This window comes from Anoplopoma fimbria, chromosome 12, assembly GCF_027596085.1.
Source record: "Anoplopoma fimbria isolate UVic2021 breed Golden Eagle Sablefish chromosome 12, Afim_UVic_2022, whole genome shotgun sequence".
Taxonomy (NCBI): Eukaryota; Metazoa; Chordata; class Actinopteri; order Perciformes; family Anoplopomatidae; genus Anoplopoma; species Anoplopoma fimbria.
In genome coordinates this window covers 18923645-18940354 of record NC_072460.1, presented here as the reverse complement: position 1 = coordinate 18940354, position 16710 = coordinate 18923645, and the positions used below count along the sequence as shown (strand labels likewise).

The 16710-nt window shown below is 41.5% G+C and overlaps 2 protein-coding genes across 4 annotated transcripts; one reads left to right on the top strand and one right to left on the bottom strand.

Moving 5' to 3' along the window:
- The first annotated feature begins 69 nt into the window (after window positions 1-69).
- Window positions 70-3278, top strand: gpr182 (G protein-coupled receptor 182). The gene is made up of 2 exons (XM_054609567.1): window positions 70-270; window positions 1641-3278. The coding sequence occupies exon 2, from the start codon at window positions 1644-1646 to the stop codon at window positions 2739-2741; it is 1098 nt and encodes a 365-aa protein (XP_054465542.1). The 5' UTR covers window positions 70-270; window positions 1641-1643; the 3' UTR covers window positions 2742-3278.
- A 1356-nt stretch (window positions 3279-4634) lies between these two features.
- LOC129099885 (zinc finger and BTB domain-containing protein 39) lies at window positions 4635-13833 on the bottom strand. Of its 3 annotated transcripts, none has more exons than XM_054609309.1 (4): window positions 13733-13833; window positions 7998-9296; window positions 7556-7915; window positions 4635-6677 (listed from the first exon to the last, which is right to left on the bottom strand). In XM_054609309.1, exons 2-4 carry the CDS (start codon window positions 9261-9263, stop codon window positions 5715-5717), a joined length of 2589 nt encoding a protein of 862 aa, XP_054465284.1. In that variant the 5' UTR covers window positions 9264-9296; window positions 13733-13833; the 3' UTR covers window positions 4635-5714. The 3 variants fall into 3 exon arrangements, with proteins under 3 accessions (XP_054465284.1, XP_054465282.1, XP_054465285.1); XM_054609307.1 differs by lacking the exon at window positions 13733-13833 and adding an exon at window positions 10479-10558; XM_054609310.1 differs by lacking the exon at window positions 13733-13833 and adding an exon at window positions 9990-10550.
- Window positions 13834-16710: the final 2877 nt, after the last annotated feature.

Genomic DNA, 16710 nt, shown 5'->3' with positions numbered 1-16710 from the left:
CTTCCACACCAATCCTCACTACTGACTGAGGATGTCCTGTTATATCTGTGTGTGTGATTGTGTGTGTCTGTGTCTGTGTGTTTGTGTGTGTGTGTGTGTTAGTGAGAAATGGGAGGGTAGAAACCCTCAACGTGAGATAGTCCTCAACGACAGAGCTGGAACGAGTCATCTGGTGTTTGCAGGCTTCAAACAGAAAACTCTCCAGAAGACAGCGAGGCTTCAGGAGGGACCTGGCCTCTTCATCACCAATACGCTCATCATCACAACAAGGTACGGAAATGTCCAGTTCTGTAATCTTTAAATGTTTTTCCAGACATTTCTCTATGAAAAAGCATCTCTACTGATTTTAAACATTGGAGTCCGTTTACAGGTGTTGAACTGCATGTTTTAAAAAAGCCTTTTGTGGATCCAGAGTCAGATAAATTGCCTCAAGTGATGCCACCAGTTGAGTCAGCATCAGTTGGGTCTGAAGACCAAGATTGAAGATGTAAAAAAACCCGACCCGACCCCTGTACCCTGCTGCTCATAGTCTACATTAGCTGCCACTAGCATATCAGATCGACCCGAATCTCAGACTAAACTTTCTGCGTTGAGTTGCATTGTGGGTCATTTAGGCACTATGTTTCGACAAGGAAGACAAAATGATATGATAAAAAAAAGTCCACCAGAGTTGTTATAGGAATCCTGAAACGATGGGATAGTCTTCCAATTTAACTTTCGATCATCATGTCAAGATGTAGTTCAGTCCTGTTTTTATCAACTTTGAATGGTTTCAAAAGTTAGATTAATTCTTTGATTCTCTGACTTGGAGAAAGCAATTGTTTTCTCAAGAATTTACTTTTTAATTCACTCTTTGCCTAAACAATAAAGTAAGTTCACGCCTTCTGTGTTATCCAAAATGCTGCAGCTAGACTGTTAAGTGGATCAAACAATAGAGATCAATAGAGAGGGGCGGCTGTGGCGTAGTGGAGAGCAAGGTAGTTCTCCAATCAGAGGGTCGGTGGTTCAATACCCGGGTTCTGCAGTCGATGTGTCCTTGGGCAAGACACTTAACCCCAAGTTGCTCCCGAAGGCTTGCCATCGGTGTGGACTGGATGTTGCATGAATGTTAGTTAGAGTCTGATGGTGGCACCTTGCATGGTAGCCTGTCATCAGTGTGTGAATGGGTGAATGATATGTAATATACTACTGATTGTAAGTCGCTTTGGATAAAAGCGTCTGCTAAATGACTGTAATGTAATGTAATGATCACATAATCACCATTTAAGCCTCCCTGTACTGGCTTCCAGTTTACGTCAAGATTGATTTTAAGGTTTTACGTATCACTTTGTTAGCGCTACATGGCATGCTATAAGTTGGCAGGTATTACTTTAATCATAAAAGAAGCCAAACACTCACAGCCCGTCAGTGAGACATTTATAGCTTCTGAAATCCATGTTGTTGGTTGTGAAATGGCTTTCTAATAATCTGTTGTGGTTTTAGTATCCACCTATCAAAATCATTTGAGAAACATTTCAACTAAGTCTTCCACCCTCCTCCTCCTGTGCTTCTGTTATGTAATGTCTGAAAACATAATCAGATTAACCCCAAAGTAGGTCTGAACTCCAGATATAAAAGTTTTGATCTGCTTTTCACTCCAGACCATGAGCGCCCACGAGCACAACCACTCACTGGACTACTTTAATGGCACACCATGGTTTATCTCCGAATGCACCCTCCAGCTGGATGTTGCTGCAGACTATCGGCGCATCGCCCTCTTCCTGATCTACCTTTTCATCTTCATGGTGGGCCTGCTGGAGAACGGGCTGGTCGTCTGGGTGAACTGGCGCCGACGCCACTCGGCTAACGGGGTTCTCTTCTGCATCATCAACGTGAGCCTGTCGGACCTGATGGTGATCGCTATCCTGCCGTTCTTCATGATGGAGGTGACCATGGACAGGGTTTGGCTGTGGGGACGCTTCCTCTGCAAGGTCACCAACCTCATCTATGTGATCAACTTCTACAGCAGCTCCTTCTTCCTGGCTTTCATGACCCTGGAGCGCTACCTGTCCCTGACCAGGCCCTCGTTTCCGGCCTTCTTCCCTGTGGTGGGCCGGCGCCGCTGGCTGCTCTGTGGAGGCCTGTGGGCGCTCTCCTTGATCCTGGCTCTGATGGAGAACGTCCACGTGGATCTTCTGGAGTGGGAAGAGCCGGGCTGTTTCATGGTGCCTGAGTACCACTACACCGAATGGTTCGTCTCTGTGGCTTTCCTCTGCCTGATCTTCCAGTTCCTGGGCCCCGCGGCCGTCATCATCACCTGCAATGTTCTGATCGCTCGTGCAGTTCAAACAGCGCAGGATGTGCAGGGCCGGCGGGACGTGTGGCTGGTGCACGTGTACTCCCTGGTGTTTGTCATTTGTTGGCTGCCCTACCACCTGGTCATGTTCCTGATGATCATAGATGACCTGGACCCGTACCTCCTCACCTGCAACACGGTAGAAGCCCTCTACTTCTCCATCAACGTGGTGGAGAGCCTGTCTCTGTTTCACTGCGTCGCCAACCCCATCCTCTACAACTTCCTCAGCAAGAGCTTCCGCACCAACCTGATCAACACTGTGGTGGACTACATACCCAGAGAGGTTCCTGTGGACCAGGTGGGAGCAGGGCCCCAGCCCAACGCTCCCAATGGAGGCGGGTTGGACCTGGGGAAGCAACGCAAGCTAAGTAACGCCAGCACCAGCCAGTCTGATATCGGATCATAAAAAACAAAGCTGAGTTGAGAAAAGCGAGACGTCAGAACTTAATCCAGTCTTTGTGCTTCAGAAAACCAGATGCATAGATTTTACAAGGTATCATCTCACCTCTGGTCATAGACTCATTGTGCTATTTGTTACACTGCTGATGGGCTCACAGACACCTTCCACGCATTATCCACTTCCTTTTTTCCACCTTTTTTACATATATCTGATCGCAGTTTTAAACAGAGGAAGGCAGGAAATGTTTGGTGTGGGGTTTTTCTTTTTTTTCCTCAAAGCTGCTCAACGCCCACAGGAATGGAATTTAAAATCTTATAAGAGAATAAACCAGGAATGTGTGTAAACAAATGTGCTGTCGGTCCAGTGCCAGATAGGAAGAACCCTCATAAACATCTTTAAATGTTTTTGTTTCTCTTCATTACAAATTTAACAGATAAATCATAATTCATGTCACCTAATGCTTATTTATCTGTTCCTAGATGCTGCTGTGTTCTACATGTAATGTAATTCAGATTAAATGCAATAAACATCAATTGTATCCATTTAAGCTGCAGAAGAGTTTGTACTTTGTTCTGCATGCAGAGTAGAGCAATAACTAAACTTGGGGACGTGTTTATTCTACTCAGACGATTTTGCTTTCTTTGCACGAAACTATCTTCCTTCTCGACCTTTTTACATTCATTTCCATTTCTGTCATCTGGAATGTGTCACGGACGACTGTTGAAATGATAAGAAGGCAGCAAAAGGAAAAGGGGGTGTCAGTCCATGGATGGCACAATAGCAGGAAAAGGCAGAGCTTTAAAAAAGGGCAAAGGTCACAAGCCCCTGGAAGCAGGAGGTTCACAATGCTACGCAGATTTCTGCAAGTTCATCACTGAAATTGTGATGATGGATGGACTTTGTGGTTCAGGACACTTTAGACCAGTGAAGAGCTGAGATTAACCACTTGTGTTCAGTGGAAAAACAAAAATAAATCCTTATTGAGTTCAGAAGAAACTTCTTTCTGTCCCCTGTAATTATGAACAACATAACCACTGAGGTGTAAAGGAGTTCAGAAACCTGGGCACTGTTATTGATTTAAAGCTTTAATGTGGACATTGAACTATGCTGACATTGTATAATAAGATTTATTCAGAATATATTGACCATTCAGTGTTGGCTGGGAGTATTGTCAGGGTTGTTAAACTGGGTGGAAGTATAACTCATGTGATGGAACTGGACAACATGAATTCAGCTCACATGAACTGCACCCTCTAAGGATAGATATGAAGGTATAGCATGTCCAGGACGCCGGCTATAAGAGGCATCACATACTTTGTCCCACACAGAGTTCAAATGCTTAATAAGCTCTGATCACATGGTCTGAATTTGGCAACCTCATGAACATGCACCTAAAGACCTTTATAGATTTCCAAAATTATGCTTTTTATGATGGGCAATTATCGATATATTGATATTGTGATATTAGACATATATTCGTCTTAGATTTTGGATATTGTAAAATGGCAAAAGTGTTGTCATGTCCTGGTTTTAAATGGTGCATTTAAGAGTTGTAGTTTACTAAACTTATCAGACTGTCCCATTATTTGCCTTGACCCACTTAAGTCATTATATCCAAATCACAGATGATTATTCATCAAAAAATCTCAATGTTTAAATATTTCGTAAAAGCACTGATGGTCAACCCTACAATATTGATATTGAGGTATTTGGTCAAAAACATTGGGATATTTGATTTTCTCCATACCGCCCAGCCCTACTGTCATGTTGGTCGTTGCTGTTCTTCTGATATTTTTTTCATACTCTTTGTGCAAAGCAAAAATCCCTCGAGGCAATCAAGGTTTCATTCGTTCATTCATTTCGTTTAAAAGTTTATCAACAAAACAGATTAAAACATCATTTCGATTTGATAACAATCTTCTAAGAGGCATTTATTTTATTCTTTTCATGAACAATAAAAAAAGCCAACATTCATACAGCTTTAGAAACAGATAACATATAAAGGCATAAAAATAATAAATAGTTATACTGCCATCATAAATATGAGGTAAGACACAAACTTGTGATGGGCACTTAAATAATTTCTACAGCACGACTGATCACACGCTCTTAACAAGTGTATAAAGCATGTGACTATGTGGCAGAATCTGAAAGCATTCGTAAAAACGACTTCATGAAAAACACGTCTAAAATCACAAATGAAATGCCATCTTTCATGTGACTTTTATGTATCTCTGGAGTGAAAAAACTTTAAGACATAAAAAAGTGTGAAAATAGTGGCCGCAAATATAGGAAAATAATTTCTATGCTACAATGAGGTGCTACTTTAATAATCATCAACCACTGACATGAAAATCAATCCTCATATTTAAGTTGTAAAGATACAGACTTGTTCGGATTAGATGAATATAAGCAGAGTGCTGCATGAAGGTCAACAAGCCACCAGCTTCCCTTCTTTCACCGACACAGAACAGGATACACTGCCACCAAGTGGCTTCTTTTCATCTTAGTTCAGAGAGGTCGACTCAGTGAACGGCATCTGACAGACAATACGTTCTCTACATTCTACAAGTCTACTTCTATTATAGAGCGGACGCCATTAGTCGATCGACAGAAAAGTAATGTTTTTTATCAAACAAAAATGTCATGATTTTCTTTTTGCAGCTTCTCAAGCGTGAGGATTTGCTACTTTTCACCTTTTTTTACATCATTATAAACTGAATGTCTTTTGATTTTGGTCGGTTGATTTGAAGATGTCAACAATTAATTTGAAGATTAGAGCAACAACCGTTTTTTTTTTTTTTTAAATGATTTGACATTTTACACACTAAACAATTAATCCAAAAATAATCAATAATGAAAATAACCATTAGTTTCAGCCCTATTCTATTATATGCAGTATGTGGTCCACGACAACCAGACACAGAGGAAGTGTCGGAGAGAGGTAAGAGGAACGAGGAAGGGAAACTGTCCGACACATCAGGCGTCCACATTGGGCAGCGGTTCTTTAGAGTGATCATTGTACATGAAGGTCTGCTCGATGTTGAAGTCCGGGGGCAGGTGGTCCGTGTGGAGCTCCATGTGCGACGACACCATCTTCAGCGTGGAGAAGAAGAGGCCGCAGACCGTGCAGCGGTACATGAGAGCGCCGGCGTGCGTCTTCAGGTGGCAGATCATGGTGGAGCGGCCTCTGAAGAAGCGCAGGCACACTTTGCACTGGTAGGGTTTCTCCCCGGTGTGGATGCGGAGGTGGTAGGTGAACTCCCCCGAGTGGGCGAAGCATTTGCCGCAGTAGCGACACCGGTACCATTTCCCACGGACGCCTGCTGCCCCGGCTCCCCCGTCCTGCCCTGAGCTCCCGTTGGTCAGGACCCCAGCGGGCAGGCTGTGTAACGCCCCTTGGAAATACTTATCTGGCATGCTGAAGCTCATTCCCAGCCCCAGCCCCATGTTGCTCATTTTAACGAGGCCGCCGACCTCCCGTTGAGAGGAGGAGGAAGACGGAAGGCACTCCAGAGACTGGTCAGCTTTACGTTTACCCAGCCAGCCTTGGGCCCTGACGCCTCCGACGCCCCCCAGGGACTCGGTGGTGTGCAGGCTGAGGTGGTACTGAAAGGCAGAGGCGGAGCGGAAAGTCTGCGGGCACAGGAAGCAATGCAGCTCCTCCAGTCCTGCCACGCCGCCGCCCCCGACCCTGTAAGCCCTCAGCGCCAACTGCTCCCGCTCCTTAGCTGCCGCCTCCTCGGCGTGCGCGGTCATGTGTCGGTCCAGCATGGAGCGCTCTACGAAGCAGCAGGCGCAGTGTGGGCAGGTGAAGACGGGCAGAGAGAGGTGGGCGAGGGCGTGCCACAGCAGGGAGCACAAGGAGAGCTGGGGGAGGTGACACACGCCGCAGCTCAGGCTCTGCGGACACACGTGGCTCAGCAGGTGGTCTTTGACCGTCTGTGAGGGAGGTGAGAGAGTGTGGATGAATGTGAGAGCTCATGACAGTCTACCAATTATACAAACAACAGACACCTCAACACACTGTATGTTTGTTTTTTGTTTTTTAACTAATTATTGTTCTAAGAGTTACAAATTACCTGAAGGCTACACACACATTTTTATGAAGGAGTCTACCATAAATGATATATATACACACACCATATTAGGGTTGCAACTAACAATTTTAATCATAGTGTAATCTGTCAATAACTGTTTTGATTAATCAATTAATTGTGAAAATGCCTGTTAGCCACATCCTAAAGTCCAACTCACATCACAATTGAGGAGCTGAAGCAAAGGAATGTTTGTGTCTTTTAGCTTGAAAAATGACTTTCATGATTAAAATGTTCAAAATCTGTTGCAGATAAATTTTCCGCATTCTACCATTGAATAATCGTCTCAGCTTTACACCATATACTTTAAATTACTACTAACAATTTTAAGAAGCATATGTTGACAATGTTTTGACTGATCATTGAGGCAGCCTTTAATCTTAGTTAAGTTCATAACGGTATTAAAATCAGCTGCAGAGACTTGAAACCTGCCCGAGACTGCAAAGAACTCTACCAAATAATACTAAATTATACTAATGAATATGATCAAATAAAAAATCCTTTATTTATACTTCCTCTGTTTGTTTATTTTACTCTCTTTTTTTTAATTTGTATTGTTTTGACTTGTTTTATCTTGATTTTTTCCGCCCAGAGCACTTTATAACTGTTTTTATAGTGTTCTATAAATAAAGTTTATTATTATTATTACATAATTATGTATACAATTGACCATGTAAACTGGCATACCCTACATCAATTAACACATGTTAAATGTCCACTAACCTGGAAGTCCTTGCTGAGGGTCTTGGTGCACACGGCACACTGCAGCTCGGGGTCGAGGCTCTGGCTGCTGCTGGTCAGCGCCACCTGTGGTATCGTGTAACCGGAGGCTGCCTGGCGATGGTGACGCAACAGTTTGTTTTGGCTGCAGAACTGCAAGTGACACATGTCGCAGGTGAAGAGCTGCAGCCCGACGTGGGAGAGGGAGTGGGCGACACCGGAGTCGCGGTCCGGGAACGAGGCGGCACACACTCTGCAGAGCCCCAGCTCCGTCAGGTGGCTCTCAGCGTGTCTTCTGATGGCATCCGGGTCTGCTGGGAGGAGCACCGCGCAGGCTTTACACGGCAGCATGTTCCCCGTCACCTGGAGGAGGGAAAAGCATTAGTTCGGTTGTGTGGATTTGTATCACCTGAAACATTTCAGGGCTGAAGAATTCAAACATTACCTGGCTGCTTGAGTTCCCTCCGTCTCCGTTCTCCACGTACACAAGCTCGTCTTCATCGTCCTCCTCGTCTCCCTCCTCCATGAAGTTCTCGTCGTCGCTCAGCTCGATGATCTCCCCTGCCAGCTGTCTCCACTGCTCCTCCTCCTCTGTTCCCTCCATGGATCCGTTTCCTTTCAGAGCCTCCCTCTCCTCCTCCTCCTCCTCATTCTCTCCCTCCTCCACCTTTCCAAACACCAGCCTGCCGTCCCTCTGGACGTCCACCATGCCGCCTTCCACTGACACCACCTGCAGGATGCCTAGAGGTTCGACTGAGGAGGACGTCGGGGCGCAGGCCTCGGGCTGAGCCGAGGAGTCTGGGAAGGAGCAGGAGTCAGACGGTGCAACGACGCTGCTCTGAGGCAGAGAACTTCCCGTGCACTGGGAAACCATTCGTCCATCTGTGTCTCTGTCCACACAGCTACCCTCCTCTTCCTCCAGCCCGGGCTCAATCTTCAGCTGGAGAACGGGCCCCGGAGGCAGAACATCATCACATTGAATGGAATGGCTGCTGGTTAAAAGACTGTGTCCTCCTGGTTGTTGCTGATCCGCCGCCGACTGCCCGTAGCCGATATGAGACCGCATGTCTTCTTCCTTTAGGCCGAGAGACAGAGCCCCGGTGTGAGCTTCATGGCTGGCCCCGGCCACCCTGGTTTGGAAGAGGGGTGAGGGAGCAGCAGCAGGGGTCGGGGCGGCGGACGAAGACAGAGACGAGCAGGAGGCGGCAGAGGAGCACACGGACGACGCAGAAGCTGCACAAACGGACGCCACTGTTGTCGCAGCAGCAGCAGCAACCATGCTAGAGTTCAGGCTGAGGTCTCCAGGACTACCTGGTTTACAGTTTGCAGACACAGACGCTTGCAGGTCAGGGAAGGTGGCGTGACAGGCCCTCACCAGTTCACTGACGCCTAGCCTCTCGGCCAGCTCATACAGCACCCCGACATCTATGAGATCAGTCAGGATCTCCCCCGTGTAGACGAACGTCAGCAGCTTCTCAAAGTTGGCCGGTGAGATGAACTCCAAAGAGAAGGCAGCTGTGGAGGAGGATGGAGCCCGGGCGAACAGGTTACGGAAGTAGGTCCCGGCGCAGGCCAGCACCGCGCGGTGCGCCGCGAACGTTCGGTTGCCAACCTGCAGGAGCACATCGCAGTACTGGCGCGACTGGCGGCAGCTGTTGAGCTGAGCGAGAAGGCTGGCAGCGTGGCCGGGACCCTGCAGCTGGATCCTCATCCCTGCTGCAGCTCCTGGTGCGCTACTATCCAACTGCAGGAGCAGAGAAGAGGAGTCAGAACAGAAGAGGAATATCCTGTAACTTCTTCTTTCTTTAAGATTGATACATTTCTTTAGACTTGAATGTGCAGCCACGGAACTTAGGCTCAGTTGACTGTCACTGGGACTGCAACTAACTTTCATTATTAACTGATCGTTTTATTGTTTATAAATTGTCAGCAGGGTATCTGCACAATTTATAAGTACAAATTGAATCGCTTAAGACTTAAATCATAATAAATAAAAAAATCACATAAAAAACATAAGAGAGCAAAGTAGAGACAAGTTCACAACTCAGTAACTACAACCTTTGACCTATAATTACATACAAAAATGTGCGTGTAAAACAATTTTAATTTGCTCTATAAAAGTGCAAAGAGCCTGGGTAGAGCGCTCTACCTTACAAAGTTATGCTAACCATTTATAGTATACTAGATGTGTTGATTTTGTCCTCTGTGAGTGTGCAAAGTACAAATTCCTTGTATAAAAAAAAGGCAATAAAAAGCGTCTTATTCTAAGATAATAACAGTGTCCAAGTCCAAGCCTAACAGAAGTGAGATAAAATCACAATTTTGCAGAAAGTAAAAAATACACCACTACAAGTAAAAACATTCGAAATCTTACTTAAGCATAAGTATGCAAGTATTATCATCAAAATATACCAGCAAAAGTAGTAAAAGTACTCACTGTGCATTCAAATGTTCTGCGGCATTGTTTTACTATCACACATGATGTTTTTTGGGGGGGTTAATATACTACTGCAGCATTAAAGTGTCTGTTGCATTGCACTGCTCTAACATTAAGATGTTTATGGGTTTATGGGTTTATGTCCAGTAAGAACCACGTATCTCTGAAAAGTCAACTTTTCATAAAGCCCCGTTTTCAGGTTTGTGCCGGTGCATTTTCAAGGTGATCCGTGCTCGATTAGAAAGAGTTGCATTGGTGTGAGATTGCAGATCATCTCTATGGACTAAAGCCAAACTAGCAGCAGCGGCCAACGACTCAAGCAAAGCAAAGCGCACATTTCCATCTGCGAGAATCCAGCATTTTTACGACCCATTGTCCCCAGTTTGAAATATTTCATGACAAAGTTGTGCACGCATCGCTGCACAGTGTCAGCCGGTCGCCAAACCAGTCTGCCTCCCAGCACTGCTCACTGGTTTTGCATTTATTTACCGGTGCCGGAGCCTGTGTTGCTCTCCTTGCTCGCAGCGTCATGCTCTCGGTTTGGTCCCCGGGTTCGTTCCCTTTTTTCACCCCCCCAACGCAGCCCTCGTCTGGGTTAAAATGCGTCTCACAGCCACTCAAGGTGTGCTACCGCCACCTAACGAGCAAGCAGAAAGGTATCGGACGATGCGGGAACGGTCACTTCACGGACAGGACATCAATGGTTATGGATATATTATAATATCTGGATAAATAACAAGTTTCATTCATTCTGCTCCAGATCAGATGTAATGACATTTTCAGGTGGAAAATAAATATCAATTATATACATTAAGGGAATTATATTTTGTTTGACAAGTTTTCTGAAATGCTATGTATATATACTGTATACACACCTTCTCATTCGACTACATTGAAGAATCTAAAATATGAAAGATATTCTGGTTTGTTGAGCATTTGTTTGTTTGTTTGTTTGTTTACCACATAATTCCATATGTGTTCCTTCATAGTTTGGATGTCTTCAATATTAATCTACAATGTAGGAAAAAAATAAAAAATAAAAAATAAAATAAAAAACATTGAATGAGAAGGTGTGTCCAAACTTTTGACTGGTACTGTATATGCAAACGAAACATTATCAATATTAAGTATGTGCTAATTTGGAAAGTGTGGTTCATTTTCTTTTTTTTGGTTTCATTTTGTTGTAGTTCAAAGTTGTTTTTTTAATTACCCCATAAATCAGAAAATAATGTCGACAGCCATTCAACAAATTCAAATTTAGCCATTTTTTAAAGAAGAAAACATAAATCAGACTATGGATAATGTATAAACAAACCCCTTTGTGAAAGCCTCCAGAATATATGAATGAAACTGGTATGTTTTGTGTATGTTACTACAGGGGAACAGGAAAAGAAATATAGCTGATAGATATCCGCATGAAACTTTTCCAGTTGATTACTCCTATTAAGACACTCGCTTTCGTATTACAAATGTTCTGAAATGTTTTGTCTTAAACATTCAAATTAGGCATTACTAACTTTTGGTGAAATCTACAGTAACAAATCTATAAAGTAGCTTCAGTTATGTCTTTAAATAAACACATGATTGTGTTTTTTGGATGTTTTCTTTCCACTCGTCAGAAGCAAAATAGCCCAGAAATGATCAGTGCATGAAAAACAAACAAATAAAGACATTTTTAGATCTTGGATATCAGAAACTAGGATGTTTTGCCTTTTAAGAATCTACAGTTACTCAGCTTACACAGTTACTCAGGTGTAGTCATGGACCCAGACCTAAATCTCAACATCCACAACCAAGCACTTACAAAATCAGTCAGAATTATCTAAAATGTACCAAAAGCCTCTGGTCTAACAAACACATAAAAAACCTCACTAAGATGAAGAACGTGCATCACATCACTCCAGTTCTCAAATCGTTGCACTGGCTTCCTGAACGTCAAATAATTGGTTTATAAAACTCTTATTGTTCCAGAAATCTTTAGGTCTGTTCCCAATCTCGAGTTCTTTAAATCATGGCTCAAAACCTTTCTGTTTGCCACTGCATTTTCTTTATTCACATCTTGCAGCTTATTTTTTTATATTTGATTTTGCATTCCAGCGTACTCTTTAAAATACTATACATATGTCTCCTTTTTTATAGTATGTGCCTGCTCTTATTTCTTATGTACAGCACTTTGAATTGTTTTCAGATAAAGTAAACTTGATAAGACAAAACTTTGGCTGGCTTTCACTGTCTGAAAATGGCTGTCATGTGTGTGAGCTCAGCGGAGTATAAAAAATATTCAAGACTAAATGCGTCAGTAAAAGTATTGAGACCTGTGAAGCCAATAAGGGGGTATAACTTGGCCTACATATTTATGTAAATCCATTTGAGTAGTTGCAAGTAGGTTTACTGAGTAGATGTAACGCGTTAATACCCACCACTGGATATTTGTCACTTTGGTTGCTGACTGTCTTCAAATATGAGAGGAAGACAGTGAAATACTCTTCCTCGTAGCACTTATTGCATTCGTAGTTGCACTTATTGTATTCGTATCAGTTCGCTGCACTTATTGTATTCGTATTCGTTTACTGCACTTATCCTATTCGTAGTAGTTTGTAGCACTTATTGTATCCGTATTAGTCTGTTGCAATTATTGTTTTCGTAGTAATTTGCTTCTGCACTATACTTTTGCTCTGGCTTATGCTTTAAGATGCTTGTTTAAGAAAGGAGATGCACTTATGACTTCTGGTGACTAGTAGTTCTCTTGAATACCTATGTTGAATACACTTATTGTAAGTCGCTTTGGATAAAGGCGTCTGCTAAATGACTGTAAGGTAATGTGGCAGGACAACTGTCAATATACAGGCCTGACTTGTTTTATTAATTTCTATCCTGTTAGAACAAGAAAATATGACACAACAGTTCTTTTTTTCAGTTAATTACTTATTTGGAAGAGGTGCGTCAGTCAACACGTTTATATTCGTGTGACAAACTAGAGGAAAGTGTCAAGGCCTGCAACATGCAACCGCGAACAGTTCAGTTAAATGCTAAATGACTGTAATGTAATGTAAACAATCAGACAGACTTCCATACGCAGTCAGCTGGGGTTATTTTCAACCAGTTGGTATTTAAGACCTTTTAGTTGAAGTTGTTTATGTGTTTGTTTATTAAGATCCCCACAAGCTTTTGCATCGCAGAAGCTATTCTTTCTGTGGGTTACACAGAATTTACATGGTGCAAATTGCAGAAATACAAATTCACACTACTCACCACAATACACTAATAACACGTCCTCTGCAAATCAAACAATAACAATTTCCATAACAGAATTAATAAAAAAAAACAAAGGAAATAGATTCCGACTGTAACTAACTACTATGATCAAACTAATAAATATCATAATTTAACATATCATGTCCATGAAACCCTTTTGCAACAAGAACACTTGTTAATTATTAAAGTCAAATAGAAGAATAACGACCATCAGTGGTGTAGACATAAATGAAGCTGGTAATCTGACCAATACAAACAAATACATGTTTCAAGGAATCAATTTCTTTTTTTACGTGTTTTATACTCTTGAGTTTACATTTTAAAGACTGTTCATTCCAACAAGAAGCTAACGAAGCGTAGCCACCTTTCCAGACACATTATAGCAACTCTGTTCACTAAACGCTAAATCTGACATTTTGATAATTCATTCGTAATAAAAATCACCCTCTCTTTAATGTAACCGTGTCGTTGGTATCATTATGACTTACCCATTTAAAATATGTGTCTAGGGGACGAACACTGCTCTCTTTTACTATGTTTTCAAAGGGAGTCTGGTGGTCGTCCACGGGTATAATTTACAACCCCGCTGATCGACCGTCGCATGTTTGTGACGTATGTCAACAACAGTCCATGGGAGGCGCTCCCTACAGTCTGGACGAGGCACTGCACTGAAAGGAGGATGTGTGTAGAGAGGATTGTGTGACTCAAAGACAGTGGAGGAAAGTAACCAGTACTTAAGTACTCTGAGGAAGTACAGTTTTTATATACTTGTACTTTATTTGAGTATTTCCATTAAATATGACTTTGTACTTTTACTTCTACACTGCATTAAAGAGGGAAATGTTAGAAAGGCTATACAGTACCAGTCAAAAGATTGGACACACCTCATTTAATGTTTTTTTTCTTTTTTTTTTTCTACATTGTAGATTAATATTGAAGACATCCAAACTATGAAGGAACACATATGGAATTATGTGGTAAACCAACCAGAATATGTTTTATATTTAAGATTCTTCAAAGTAGTTGAACGAGAAGGTGAGTCCAAACTTTTGACTGGTACTGTATACTTGTACTTTATTTGAGTATTTCCATTAAATATGACTTTGTACTTTTACTTCTCCACTGCATTAAAGAGGGAAATGTTAGAAAGGCTATACACTTTACTGGTGAGGAACGTCAGGTAAAAAAAGTAAATAATATAACAATTGATTTGAACCTTAATAGTAGTACACAAAGTATCAAAAGTAGGCCCCACACTAATGAACTACAACATACAAATTCTCTTACGTGTATTTGTTAATGATAAAAATAATAATAAGATATTCTACAGTATAATAAAGGACCCATTCTGCTTAATAGGTAAAAATACTTTTGATACTTTAAGCACATTTGGGTTATAATAATTCTGTACTTTTATTTAAGTGAAAATGTCACTTAATTTAGGAATTCAAGACCTCAGGACCGGAGCTGCTCGGATTCAAAATATCTGAGTATTTCTGCCATGATTTGAAAAAGTAGGCTGCCAATAAAAAATTACAAGTCCTGCATTTGACATCATACTTGCGTAAAAGTACATAAGTATAATCAGCAAAACGTACTTAAGATATCAAAAGAGAGAGTAGGCTACTTCCGCAGTAAAATATTCATATAATACAATATATCATATTGTTTAATTTTAAAACTGATGCATTATAAGCACTGTTTTAGTTTATAAAAGTGGAGGTTGTTTGATTTACTTTTTTATACAATTAGGTAGTTTAGTCCAGTGGTTCCCAAACTATATGGGTAAGATCCCTTACAAATTCCCCAATATAAATCTGAGGGGCAGTTAGATCATTATTGGAGAGCAAGAAGTAAAAAATTTACATTACTTTTTATACTTTTTTTGTAAGATTTTTGAAAATGTCTCACCATTTATTTAAATGATATCACTTGAGAAGTTTTTTTGGGGGGGGAGTCGTTGGTGGAACTGCTAACAACTCATCTGAAATGACCAAGGAGCGACACTAGAATTTGATTTATAAAGTGTCATGTAACCCAGATGAACAGGTTACAATCGAAATGAATAGTTTTTAACAATATAAACAATCGACTTAAGTTTTAAATTAATGCATGTATTTTAGTTATTAGACACTTAATTTGTGAAAACTGTAGTTTATAAAATGTAAAAATATATAATATAAAATTTTTCGCTTCTACTATTCTCATCTCGAGCTAAAATTAACCTTTTAGCAGTGCAGTTTGCGAGCGCGAGGGACAGTTTCTGTTCCGTTTTACTAGTTTGTTGTGTGTTAGCATCAAAGTTATTTCTATGAAAAGCCTTTTCAAGAATTTATTATTATTTTGAATATCAACAGCTTAAATGGAAATGTATTTGATGTTTGAAGTGTGAATTTAATGTTATTCACAATGTTTCTGTGGGAGAAAACCCTCAGGTGAGCCAGGGGTCTCATTTATAACCATTGCATACCCATAAAACAAGGCCTGAAAGAGGCTTTCTTTTATAAACAATTACAAATCTCAAATCAAAATCCACTCAATATTTCATCAGTGCTGTCTGCACCCATGAGTGCATAGGAGAGGACTTCTCACACAAGTGGTCAGCTGTGGAGCGCACCATGCAGATGAAATCATAAGCATTGGTTGAAGAGATAACAAGATATCATCAAATAGCATCAAAGACTTGTAGAAAATAGAGTCAATAGTTTTCAATAATATCTTCAAATACAATGCATATATCCCCAAGTACGAGTTTAGCTTTCATATTTGTGTGTAAAATCACAGCAGTGACACAACACCTCATTAATGGTATCTTCTATAGGGAATGATACAGTATACTGTATACAGACAATCTGAAAACAACTATCAATGCAAGTATCAGACTGCAATGGAGCCAACATTGTGATGGTCACACACTCGGCCTTGTCGTGTCACCTTACCCGGCACATTTTCACCACCTGCACATTTGGATTTTGAAAATTAGCAAAGTCTGATATGAGTGAGATAAAGCCAGTGAGAGCTCTCGCACAATTGTTATGCTCCATATCCTTATTATGAGTCCTAATCAAGATGCAAGCCAAAGCTCACCATAACAAAACTTAAATAGATAATTAAAGTTTGTTTCAAATGATAGCCCATGGTGAGGGATACACTGATTGTCGCGATCATTTTGGAAGCAATCAGTGTGATTAATGTGAACCATACATATATTGCTGTGACAATTGCAATGCTGCAGAAAGACTAGCATTGTTAGAGGACTGCGTGACTAAAATAATTTGGGTGTTTAGGGACCACCTCACCAACAAGCGCCTAAACTTCTGTGTCCGAAAATTACTTTTCTTCCTCTTGGTAGTTGCCCTGATTCACAGTTAAGCACATTTATCAGCAGGCTCATTTATATTCATCAACATTCATGCTTTGCATCGACCGTTTATAGTTAAATGTGGGTGTGTAATGGGCGGGATAT